The sequence below is a fragment of the Hippopotamus amphibius genome, chromosome 6 (genome assembly GCF_030028045.1).
Source record: "Hippopotamus amphibius kiboko isolate mHipAmp2 chromosome 6, mHipAmp2.hap2, whole genome shotgun sequence".
Lineage (NCBI taxonomy): Eukaryota > Metazoa > Chordata > Mammalia > Artiodactyla > Hippopotamidae > Hippopotamus > Hippopotamus amphibius.
The window spans coordinates 168312923-168324990 of record NC_080191.1 but is presented as its reverse complement, the minus strand read 5'-3'; the positions used below and the strand labels follow the sequence as shown (position 1 = coordinate 168324990).

Sequence of the window (12068 nt, the reverse complement as noted above, 5' to 3'; positions counted from 1 at the left end):
AGTCTGAAGCAGTGGCTCTAAGACTCTTCAGAATCAGGGCTCAGACCCTTTTACATTCTTGAAAACAACTGTGAACTCTAAAGGAGCTTTTGTTTATGTGGGTTATATCTGTTATTGCCACATTAGTTATAGATCTTTAAGAATGTTAATTTGGGGCTTCCCAGGTGGCATAGTGGTTAAGAATCCACCTGCCAGTGCAGAGGACACAGGTTCTATCCCTGGTCCAGGAAGATCCCACATGCCGTGGAGCAACTAAGCGCATGCGCCACAACTGCTGAGCCTGTGCTCTAGAGCCCTCAGGCCACAGCTGTTGAGTCCATGTGCCACAACTACTGAAGCCTGCGCTCCTGGAGCCTGTGCTCTGCAACAAGAGAAGCCACCTCAATGAGAAGCCCGCGTACCACAATGAAGAGTAACCCTCACTTGCCGCAACTAGAGAAAGCCCGCCCACAACAATGAAGACCCAACACAGCAAATAAATACATAAATAAAATTAACTTAAGAAAATTTAAAAACAAGAATATTAATTTAATAGAACAGTAATAGATATTATGTTAAGTAACATTTTTTTCAAAAATATATATATTTTCCAGAAGCAAAGAAAAAAAATTGCAAGAAAAGTGGCATAGTTTTATATTTTGCAACTCTTTAATGTGTGGCTGAATGTCTAATATTTGAATTTAATCTGTTTTTTTAATACAGGAAAAAAATTTTATCAGTGGGCTCAATACATCTTTTCCTAGACAAGCATTGTGGGTAGTCAGGAATAAGAAGATTGCTCCGTGGACTTGGAATCAGAATGAGACAGTCAGTTGAGTGGTCTCCAATAGGGGTCCACCTGCCTTAGAGATTGACCCTTGGCCAGGGATTGCCATACACGTGATAGGTGCTCAGTAGATGAGTCTGGGGAATGAAACAGGAAGATTCTGTAGTACTAGTTTTCTCTTAGAATTTAAATGGCTTTGTGTTAAGGCTAGTGCTGGTGTAAATTAATTAATGAAATATGCCAAGTTTTGTGATAGTAGTTAAGTCATGCAGATTCAGGAACTGGCACACCATTGAAAATGTCATGAGAATCAGCACTTTAGTGACTACTAAATATCAGTTAAACTTGTATAAAAACAAGAAATCTGATAGTATGAAGTTACTATCAAGTATAGTCTACTAAGATACAGAATAATGTCCTAATATCTGTTCCTCCCTCCCTCAGTTATCTTCAGTTGTTCTGAGGCACAAGACCTTTCCAACCACTGTAGATAATGGACAAAGAAGAAAGAAAGACTGTCAACCAGGGTCAAGAGGATGAAATGGTAACCAGCTTTTATAATTTACTTGTAAAGTGTGAAGAATTTGTATTTCTAGGGAAGTAGAAAAGTACATTAAAAAAAACTACTAAAATAAAATACAATAAAACAACAGCTAAATCAACGTTCTGCCTTCCTTCTGACTGTTTTTGAATTGGGATTATGTAACTAACACTTCTGGTTCCAGTATAGTTCCTGTTTCACTTGTGAACTTTTAAAACTTAGAGGAAAGAGGTATGTTTTTTTATTTGATAATTTAAGAAGTTACGTTAGCTAATGCTTAAATATAATCCCAAATGCAAAATTTCTAATTTTCGTTTATAAAAAAAAGTTTAAAATCACCTTAATAAAACTCAACTCTTTCTTGGTGGTGTGTGGGGGGAAAGATAGGGTTGTCACTTTGAAATTTACCTCTCATATCATTTGATATGTAATCACTGTGTCCGTGCAGGAGATTTATGGCTATAACTTTTGTCGCTGGAAGCTTGCCATAGTTTGTCTCGGAGTGGTGTGTACCGGTGGCTTTCTTCTCCTGCTCCTCTATTGGATGCCTGAGTGGCGGGTGAAGGCGACCTGTATCAGAGCTGCAATTAAAGATTGTGAAGTGGTGCTGCTGAGGACTACTGTAAGTCCACGTGTTTACTTGTAGCTGATTATTTGAGGAGTAAAATAATGTCTTTGTGTGTATTCAAAATAAAATATGAAGAGAACGTCACTGCTAGGATACAATGAGGAATACTAATCCTAGTATTTCTAAAGCATCTGTGTTTGAAGTGACTATTATTCCAGTGGTTAGACTTTAAAAAAATCTTAAAGATCATCACATCTACCATTTTTTATAGCTCTTGATGCACTGAGAGGTTAGATCAGTGGCTGGTCTGTCAGGGTCACTTGACAGGACTGTATCCCAGATCTCTTCTACTATGCGATGCTGTTGCACCCTAGGTGTTTTTTTTTTAAATCCTAATTGGAAGCATTTTATTGACATAAGAGGCTTTAATATCTAGTCTCAGTATGTAGATAGATAAATTAAGAAATTATGATCTTTTATGAGATCCTCTATCAGTGAAGTAGGACATATAAAATGGTAAGCAATTGAAAGCATTTCATGTTTGAATTTATGCATCTTGATGAGATGGTTTAACATTTAGTGAGTAGAAAATGGCACTTTCTCAATTAGAGATACTTAATATATCATGTAAGGAACGGAAACCAAATATATATGGTTATGTAATATGCATAATTGATTCTTTACCCTTATTCTTTCCTCTTCTAAGGATGAATTCAGAATATGGTTTTGTGCAAAAATTCACTTTCTTTCTCTGGAAACTCCCCCATTTTCAAGCCCAAAATCAATGGCTGATAAGATTTCAAATGGCCATGCAGTTCACTTAACTGAAAATCTGGCTGAAGAGAATAGACTTGAGATGAATAAATATTCACAACCTCAGTCACAACAGGTATTGTGATCTTAGTCTCAAAGTTTTTTTAAAAACCAAAATTGTTATATTTTATGCTATTACGGATTGTACTTGCAGTTATTTTTGTTTGAGATTAAATTATATGCATATAAAATACCTATTTGTCATTATATATAACTATATAACAATTTAGTTATTTACTAGAAGGAATAGATTACATGTCACATGTGATTGCTTTAATTTTAATAGTTATTATACTATATGCTAAATTTATGTTAGTAAGCTTAATGGTTAACAAGTGATGATAATGCTTTTTGATGTAACCTTTATGTATATTCTGCAGATTCGTTATTTCACCCATCATAGTGTAAAATACTTCTGGAATGATACCCTTCACAATTTCGATTTCTTAAAGTAAGTACTTTTCTTTGGATTATATTATGAGTATCTTGATAATGTTTTAGCTAGAAAAGAATTCATTTTAGTGTTACATAAAATTGAAGAGGTTTTTATTACGTAACTTTCATTCACTTATTCATTAATAACTCCTTGGTGTTATTTGAATACTCAGTAACCATTCTAGAATAAATCCTATCAGCAACTTGTACCTTGGCAAAATTTACATAAAAGCTAGAAGCAGTATGCTCCCAAAATCCAGTCTGAGTGCTTTTCTTTTTGAGGATTCATCTCAGAGTGAATTTCAGGTGTACCTTTTAGCCTGTCAAGGTATCAGAATTATCACTGCTCAGTTTCCTGACAGTTGCATCCACTTGTACTTGAGAGATGGAGTGATAGACAAATTTCACTTTAATATGTGGATACAGATGGGACATTGTCAAATGTCTTAAGCCTTGCGTAGGACAAATTGGAATAATCCCTTAAAATTTATTTTTTGTGGAGGCTTCAAGTTATATAAGTACTAAATTAACTAGGATTCTATTTTTATTGCTGTTAAAGTGATTATTATAAACACTCCTTAAGTATCATTGCTTGAGAATGGCAAAGGAATTCTTAATATTAGCAGTGAAAAGAGAATCACTTTATGAACATTTAAGATATTCATGCCTGGATTTTTTCCTCAGACACTAGACAGTCGGAATATTCTGGAATGGAGCAGGGCAATTCCACATGCCTACTTCTGAAGACCATTCCTAGTTAAGATCCGTTACTTTCTTTATAGACCACTGCCAATGAACTGTCCTTTTGTTTTTTAAAAAAATTTTGACTTGGAGCTGATCCCTGCTGCCTTTGGAGAAGTAATCAGCCTCAGTGGGAAAAAATGTCAGGCGTATTTGCTGTGTAGCTTTTGCCAGCCATGCCAGCTTGTAGAGTTTAAACTTATCCCAATGATAGCAAATTATGGAGCTTGGTTTTTCTCTCTGAAAAAAGTAGAAAAAGATTGGAGTTAAATGATGTGTTAGATTCTCTTTAGAGTTTTTATGAATAGTATCTCATTTAAAATAAGCGTAATTAAGACATTGTAGTGGAAAGTAGGTATGCTGGTTGAATCCCAGTTTTGAGTGTTACAGATTTTAGACATTTGCCTGTGACATACAGATCCTGCACTTCTCTTCTGAGTATGTATTAGATGAAGGAAGGGTTTAGATTGATGCTTTTATAGGAAGAAAAATAAGTGAATAGGACTTATTTTAGTGTGAAGCTTAAAAATTGAGGGGAAACTAGATAATAAGTAAAAACTTTTTCATGTTTAGTTTGGAATTGTTGTGTTAGTCCTACTTTACCTTTAATTTTATTAGCTTAAATAAGCTCTAACAACTTTGGCACAGACTTAAAGGATAATAATATCGTTATATGAACTTGAGTATTGAGACCATCTTATCACGTGATACATTGGATAATTTAGAAGTTGCCACATTTCAGACTTAGACCTTTCATTATTGTTTATCTCAGGAATTGGAGGTTTAAAAATTCTCATCCGTTATCTCAGTTTTTGTTAGGGGTGTCTATTTGCAAGGAAGTCACAGTTTAAAATCAGGGATATAGAAAAATGAGGCATTAAGAAATTTGGATATTTTAAACTTTGTTTAAAGTAAAAACTTTGGATTTATTTAGGGGACTGGATGAAGGTGTTTCTTGTACGTCAATTTATGAAAAGCATAGTGCAGGACTGACAAAGGGGATGCATGCCTACAGGTAATTTTTATCCAACTAAAGTTAGATCTATTATCAAAACTCCTCAATAAAGTAGTGTATGTGTAGTCTACGCTTTTACCATATAGTTGTAATATTAACAGGTATTTAAATATTATAACATAGTAGTTGACAACTTATTGATATTTTATTTGGGTAAGACTGTCTCTCAGTTTAAGAATTATAAAAATGTTGAAGCTGATTTTGAAGTGACTGTCCCTGAAAATATACTGTATTTCATCAGTTCTAAGGTGCACACTTTCCTACATTTTAACATCTCTAAAGAAGGGTGTGTCACACATTGGGTGGAGTGTTATCCTTTACTTGACAGCATTTTTATCTTTCTTGATAGTACATAAAACCATGAAATGTCTTACAATTCAAATCTCAGATTTACTGAAATATTGGGAATTATAAGCATGAGCTCAAATTTACCACAGTGAAAATTTGTAAATTTAGAGACATAATCCTTTTTATAGTGTTATTCTTTGCTAAAGTATAGAAGTATACCAGCATATTACATATCGTAGAGATAAATGCCGTTTTCAAACTAAATTAGAAATTTTCTTGTACTCCTATAGCATGTTCTTTCAAAGGGTTGGAATATAAATTCATTCAGGCTTCTGCTTTATAAAAGGCAATAATTAATTTATCATATAGGAAGTACTATTATAAGGAATTTAAGGGAAAGGTTTTAAGCAACTTAAAAAAAAAGCCAAATGTATAGTGTTTTGAAATAAACATTTTTAGTGCAGTATTCTTATTAGAAAAATAGTACAGGACCCCTCAGATTTACTTATGTAGTCTTTTGCAGAAATTAATTGCCATTCATAATTGTTGAGATGTATTGTGTTCATGGATGGAAAAGGAGATCTTTTGCTGACGTGGTTATTATAGACTAGTGGGAAAGGTACTTGTTACACAGAAAGATAAAATAACAGTATAGTTATCCAGTATTGACTACGTTGATTAAAATACTGTAGATAGAGAATTTAAATTGTAGAAGACAGCTGGTCAGAAACATGAATGTTTAAGTTCCAGATTTAAGGAGCAGTCGGTGGTTTGAGCCTTATCTAATGCAATGCCTTCCCTAAATTGTACTAATATGATATAATGTAATATTATTATTATATTTTCCTGTTATAGAAAATTGCTTTATGGAGTAAATGAAATTGCTGTGAAAGTGCCTTCGGTTTTTAAGCTTCTAATTAAGGAGGTAAGACAGTTGTACTTGTCTCAGTATTTGTGATCAATAGGTTTGTCAATTGAAAAGAGCCAGGGTTTAAGTAATAAGAAGATATTCTTGGTTTTTTGTTTCCTAACGTCTCTTTGCTTATTTTTTTACTTGGAAGGTCAGAAAGATATTACTCTGGTAGATCAATAATTTGGGGGCATGATTACTTTTTTATTTTGTCTAATTTTTTTGCTTTTCTTGTCTGTCGTCTTTTTTCTGTTTTTTTGTTTTTAAACTCTCAGGAAGTTGCACATCTAAACCTTGCCCTGTTTTACAGATGTATAGAGCTCTTTCCTTTGCTACCCACCCTGAATTTTTTTTGGCCTCCCTGTGGGGCATGTGGGATCTTAGTTCCCCGACCAGGGATCAAACCTGTGCCCCCTGCAGTGGAAGCATGGAGTCTTAACCACTGGACCACCAGGGAAGGCCCTCCCCCTAATTTTAAAAAGAATTTGTCATGTTTCCTGCTTGTGGTATACTCTTAGGAATTAGGCATTGTGTAGGGAATTTGGAATTAAGAACATGACATGATGAGTGACAGTGAGGAGCTTGCGTTTTAGCTCAGAAGGAACACATGTCAGTAGTTACAGTAGAGACTCTTCAGGTGCGAGAGCCATAGAAGAGGTGTGAATAAAGGGGTGCAGGCATGCAAAGGAAGGGAGTAAGTGGTTTTATCTAGGAGAGTTAGGCTCTCCAATCTTCTTTCTGATTTGGGGCTAAAGATTAGAATTAGCTGTGTTGGGTGAATGCTTTTATTTTTTTATTTTTTCTGATTCTTTTTTTTTAATTAATTTTATTGGCTGTGTTGGGTCTTTTTTTGCTGCGTGCGGGCTTTCTTTTTAGTTGCGGTGAGTGGGGGCTACTCTTCATTGTGGTGCTCAGGCTCCTCATTGCCATGGCTTCTCTTGTTGTGGGAGCACGGGCTCTAGGCACGTGGGCTTCAGTAGTTGCAGCACATGGGCTCAATAGTTGTGGCTCATGGGCTCTAAAGCACAGGCTCAGTAGTTGTGGTACATGGGCTTAGTTGCTCCGCGGCATGCGGGATATTCCTGGAGCAGGGATCGAACCGATGTACCCTGCATTGGCAGGCAGATTCTTAACCACCGTGCCACCTAGGAAGCCCGGGTGAATACTTTTAGAAGAAGGTACAGATTGTTTTCTGTCGGCTCCTGAGAGTGGCCATGCAATGCTGCTTCAGAGCCTAGCAAAGTGAATGATCAGGAATTAGAAAGGCTGGTTTGTGATGTGACTTCATCAGTAACTAGCTTTGATCATTAGAAGACCTTTCTCCCTGCTGCTGCTTTATTGGTAAAATTGTAGTAAGTCCTTTAATGATCTCATTTGGTTTTGAAGTAAAATGGGACTGTACATGTGAAAGTGCTTTAAAAAGTACAGAAGCATCAATTTTAAGACATTGGGGGGTTATTAATGAAATTGATAACGTACTAGAAAATTTAGGTAAACAAAGTCCATTACCAGGACTCCTTATCTTTTTTTTCATTCAGGTTTTAATCCTTAATTTCCTTAGAGAAAGCAAAATGGTATAACTTATCTCATATTTGTCTTCTCTTTGTACTCCAGTGAACCTTTGACTCATAAGTAAATTAGTGTTTTGAGTTCAAAATAAGGAAACATCTATTCCACTTGGTTGAAAGTTTTGTATCCTTTAACAGCATAGTAATTATTGAAAGTAAATGTGTTTTATTGCTAAAGCAGAATGAAGAACAGCTAAATTCATACAATTCAGCTATTTCTAGTTGAATCTATGTTTGAGTTTGGTGTGAATTTAAACAGATGCAAATAAATTAAGCCTATTTAGTCAAATTCTAGTAGTTTAATGGTTAAAAAAAAAACAGTAACATCTTGCCCTACTCTTTGGGTAGTTACATGTTGCCCTAAGGATACTATAGAGCTTATCCTGTAAGTATCTTGCTGGTTACTTCTTTTTTTTTTTTTTTTTTTTAAGAACTTTTATTGAGATACAGTTAACAGACATTAAACAGCATATATTTATTTATTTATTTATTTTGGCACATGGGCTTAGTTGCTCAGTGGCATGTGGGATCTTCCTGGAGCTGGGATCGAACCCGTGACCTCTGCATTGTCAGGCGGATTCTTAACCACTGCGCCACCTAGGAAGCCCTAAACAGCATATATTTAGAGTATACAATTTGGTATCCCAATCTCCCAATTCATTCCCCCCAACCCTCCCCGCGTTCCCCACTTGGTGTCCATGTGTTTGTTCTCTACACCTGTGTCTCTATTTCTGCCTTGCATTTCCTCTTTCATAGTTGTTAGCATTTGCCTTATGTATTGAGGTGTTCCTATATTGGGTACATACATATTTATAATTGTTATTTCCTCTTCTTGGATGGATCCCTTGATCTTTTTGTAGTGTCCTTTCTTGTCTCTTGTAACATTTTTTATTTTAAAGTCTATTTTATCTGATATGAGTATCACTACTCCAGCTTTCTTTTGATTTCCATTTGCATGGAATATCTTTTTCCATCCCCTCATTTTCAGTCTGTATGTGTGCCTAGGTCTGAAGTGGGTCTCTTGTAGACAGCATATATATGGGTCTTGTTTTTGTATCCATTCAGCCAGTCTGTGTCTTTTGGTTGGGGCATTTAGTCCATTTATATTCAAGGTAATTTTCAATATGTGCGTTCCTATTACCATTTTCTTCATTGTTTTGTTGTTGTTTCTGTAGGTCCTTTGCTTTTCTTATGTTTCCCGCTTAGAGAAGTTCCTTTAGCATTTGTTGTAGGGCTGGTTTGGTGGTGCTGAATTCTCTTAGCTGTTGCTTGTCTGTAAAGCTTTTGATTTCTCCCTCGAATCTGAATGAGATCCTTGCTGGGTAGAGTATTCTTGGTTGTAGGTTCTTGCCTTTCATCACTTGAAATATATCATGCCACTCCCTTCTGGCTTGCAGAGTTTCTGCTGAGAAATCAGCTGTTACCCTGATGGGAGTTCCCTTGTATGTTATTTGTCGTTTTTCCCTAAATTTGTATGGTTATAAATCTCATTCAATTTGACTTAAAAATCTTGTTTTTTAGGTTCTCAACCCATTTTACATTTTCCAGTTGTTCAGTGTTATACTGTGGTGCACAGATGAATACTATTACTATGCTGTAGCCATCGTGATCATGTCTGTAATATCAGTTGTAAGCTCCCTGTATGCCATTAGAAAGGTGAGTCAGTTTGTTGTGGATTTCACAACTGTATTTGTCTTTTGTAATAACACGTAAGATGTGTAGAATAATACTTGGTATAAAGTAAGTACTCCATGCAGTTATTCTTTTAGTTATGTGAATATGTACTCCCTTTCCCTCCTTTTTGAGTTGGGGGAAGGCAGCTGCTTTTTAGAGGCAGAGTATCGCTTGACTGCTTCAAGGCCGTAGGGAACTATATAGTTGCTTATCTTAGACTGGGATACTGGAGGGCTGATTCTTCTGTTTTCAGGGCTGTCTCATTAAAGTGCTTCTCATTTTGTCTTGAATTTGGTCTTGACATTTTTAAAGGCAGAGTAATGTGCATTTATTATATTAACTTACCTTATATTACCCTTGCTTTCTAATAGCTTGAAGAGTTAGCTTAAATTAATGATTAAAAATTTTTTTTTCCTGATTCAGCAATATATTATGTTGCATGACATGGTGGCAGCTCACAGTACTGTGAGAGTTTCAGTTTGCAGAGCAAATGAAGGTAAGTACTTCAGTTTACTCTGGAAAAATAAATTTAAAAAGATGTCCACTAAGCACTAATGTGTGAAACAAGCCCAATATATTATACATACACACTATTTTCCATAAGAAACGAAAGTGTGTTTGTATTTGTACTCATGTTTCTGTATCAAATTCATTCATTTATGTGAAATTGTATTTTTGCTTTTCTGTAATGTGGCAGGTACTATACTAGGCTCTTGGGATGCCGTGGTTAACCAAGATGGACATAGTCCTTGCCATCATCGAACTTCAGTCTAGTTGGAAAGACAGATGATAAACTGAAACAGTGAAGTGTGGTGAATGCTATCATAGGGAGAGATCAGGGAACTTAGATGTCAGAGCTCATTTACTGTAGGTGTCAGGGATGGCTGCTTTGAAAAAGTATTTTTAAGTGAATGAATAAGAAGTAGGTGAGAAAGTGGTAAGGTGGGGGTGAGAGAGGGAGAGAGGAGGGTTCTGAGTGGCCCAAAGGCCTGGATATTAGAGGGAGTTTGGCCATTGTAATAACTGAAAGAAATTCAGTGTATCAGATGCAGCAGCTGGATGGTGGACAGCCTTTTAAGGCTTGTTAAGGAATTTGGACTCTCCCAAAGGGCAGTGGAAAGCCAATGAAGGGTTTTAAGTAGGAGAGTGATATGATCATATTTGCTTGTTTGAAAAAAATCATTCTGTTTGCCATATTCAAACTTACTTAGAAGGGAGTGATATTGAAGGCATGAAAGGAAGCAGGGTGAGGGTCGTGAAGATGGAAAGTGGTGAGATGGGCTTGAAAGATACTTAAATGTGGGCATTGAACAAGATTTGATGATTCATTGGATGCAAGGTGATAGCATGGTATCAGGCTGGGGGCATGGATGTTGGTGTCATTTAATTAAATAGGGAGCACTGGAGGAGAAGCAGGATTGTAGGGAAGGAACATGTTTTGGACGCATCAGGTTGTCTGATGAGGTATTGAAGAGGTAAAGGAGATAAAGGAGAGGGAGCACAGCGTCATGGGCCTTGGAGACAGTAGCCACTTTGAGTGATCAGGAAAACCAATCCGTCTGCATTCTTTTGGTCCAGCACACTACATTCAAGTGTAAACCCAAGTTGGCCTAGTAGGTTGCTTTCTTCCTCGTGCTTCTTGGTCACCTGCTGCTCGAGCTGGTAGTGTCTGCCTCTCCTAGCTGCCTGCAGTCTTAGATGCGTAGCTTGTCGGCGCTCTTCCTCTTCCCACTCTGCCCCTACCGAAGATCCTGGGGGTGCTGGGACAGATACGCTGTTCAGTGTGTATCTTCCTCACCTGGTTTGTATAGTCCAACGGATCACTGCGGTTTAGTTTCCCGGTACACCAAGAGGGTTAGAATTTCAAGTGGTTTTAAGGCATTAAGAGTCATGTTTTTAAAATAAAGGATCTTGTTAAGAAATGAAGAATACTATACTTACTACATGCTAAATAACATTAGAATGTTTTAGAAGTTGTTTCCTCATAGCTTAGTAAACGACTTCTACCTTTTTTTAGAAAACAAGAGTATTTTTCTTACAGGGTAATATTACAAACAGTAGTTTTCCCCTCACCCATCTTTGCTTAGAAACTAGTGTGAATCTCTTCCAAGCATAGTTTAATAAAATCTAGGAGTAGGGGAAGAGAGAGAGAATGCCCAAATATAAGGCCGCCTTTTACTTGGTAAGATCTTTAAAGGTGTGTTAACTCACTTGAGTATAATACATAAATTCCTAAGGAAATAATGAACTAGATATGACAAAGTTTATTTTGTAAATTGATTTAAAATATCTAAGATATTTTGGGACTATTTTAGGAATATTTAGAAGACAGTGACACATTATGGATTATAAATAGTAACAATGAGAAAAAGAGTGCTGTTAAAAAAGAAAGTGCTAAGATTTCAGTGCTTTTATCTGTTTCCAGGGGATTACAGAAATCTGAGTTTGTTTATTTACCTGCTGCAGGGGTCTCCTGTGTGGACTCACCGGTCTGTTTACTCATAGGGCTGATAGCTAAGATTGACCATCCACCTTTGTAATGAGTTTGAAGCCCACCCACCTGTTAGGTTAGAGGGGACTTGGCATCAACTCTGTGCAGTGAGCGTCCTGTCTAGGGACAAATTAGCTGACACATTTAGACACCATGCTTTGTTAGTTTAAGGAATAATAATCTTATTTGTCAAAACTCTATTGGGGTTTTCCTGTTCAACTTCATTATATTGTTAATGCTTATTGAGACCAGGGGACC

At 36.3% G+C, this 12068-nt stretch overlaps 1 protein-coding gene across 10 annotated transcripts in view; it reads left to right on the top strand.

Annotated features, from left to right (window-relative positions):
- The window catches only part of ATP13A3 (ATPase 13A3), an 80899-nt gene that overhangs the window by 20922 nt on the left and 47909 nt on the right, over positions 1 to 12068 (top strand). For 9 of the 10 annotated variants that reach the window (XR_009054241.1, XM_057738291.1, XM_057738284.1 and 6 more), the window contains 8 exons: positions 1211 to 1310; positions 1756 to 1929; positions 2582 to 2764; positions 3069 to 3139; positions 4799 to 4879; positions 6023 to 6092; positions 9167 to 9301; positions 9743 to 9815. Coding sequence is in view for 9 of the 10 variants with exons in the window: in XM_057738291.1 (XP_057594274.1) it covers positions 1260 to 1310; positions 1756 to 1929; positions 2582 to 2764; positions 3069 to 3139; positions 4799 to 4879; positions 6023 to 6092; positions 9167 to 9301; positions 9743 to 9815 (838 nt within the window). In the remaining variant the exon portion in view is untranslated. The remainder of the gene's footprint in view (positions 1 to 1210; positions 1311 to 1755; positions 1930 to 2581; positions 2765 to 3068; positions 3140 to 4798; positions 4880 to 6022; positions 6093 to 9166; positions 9302 to 9742; positions 9816 to 12068) is intronic. The other variant, XM_057738293.1, reaches the window with a different exon arrangement.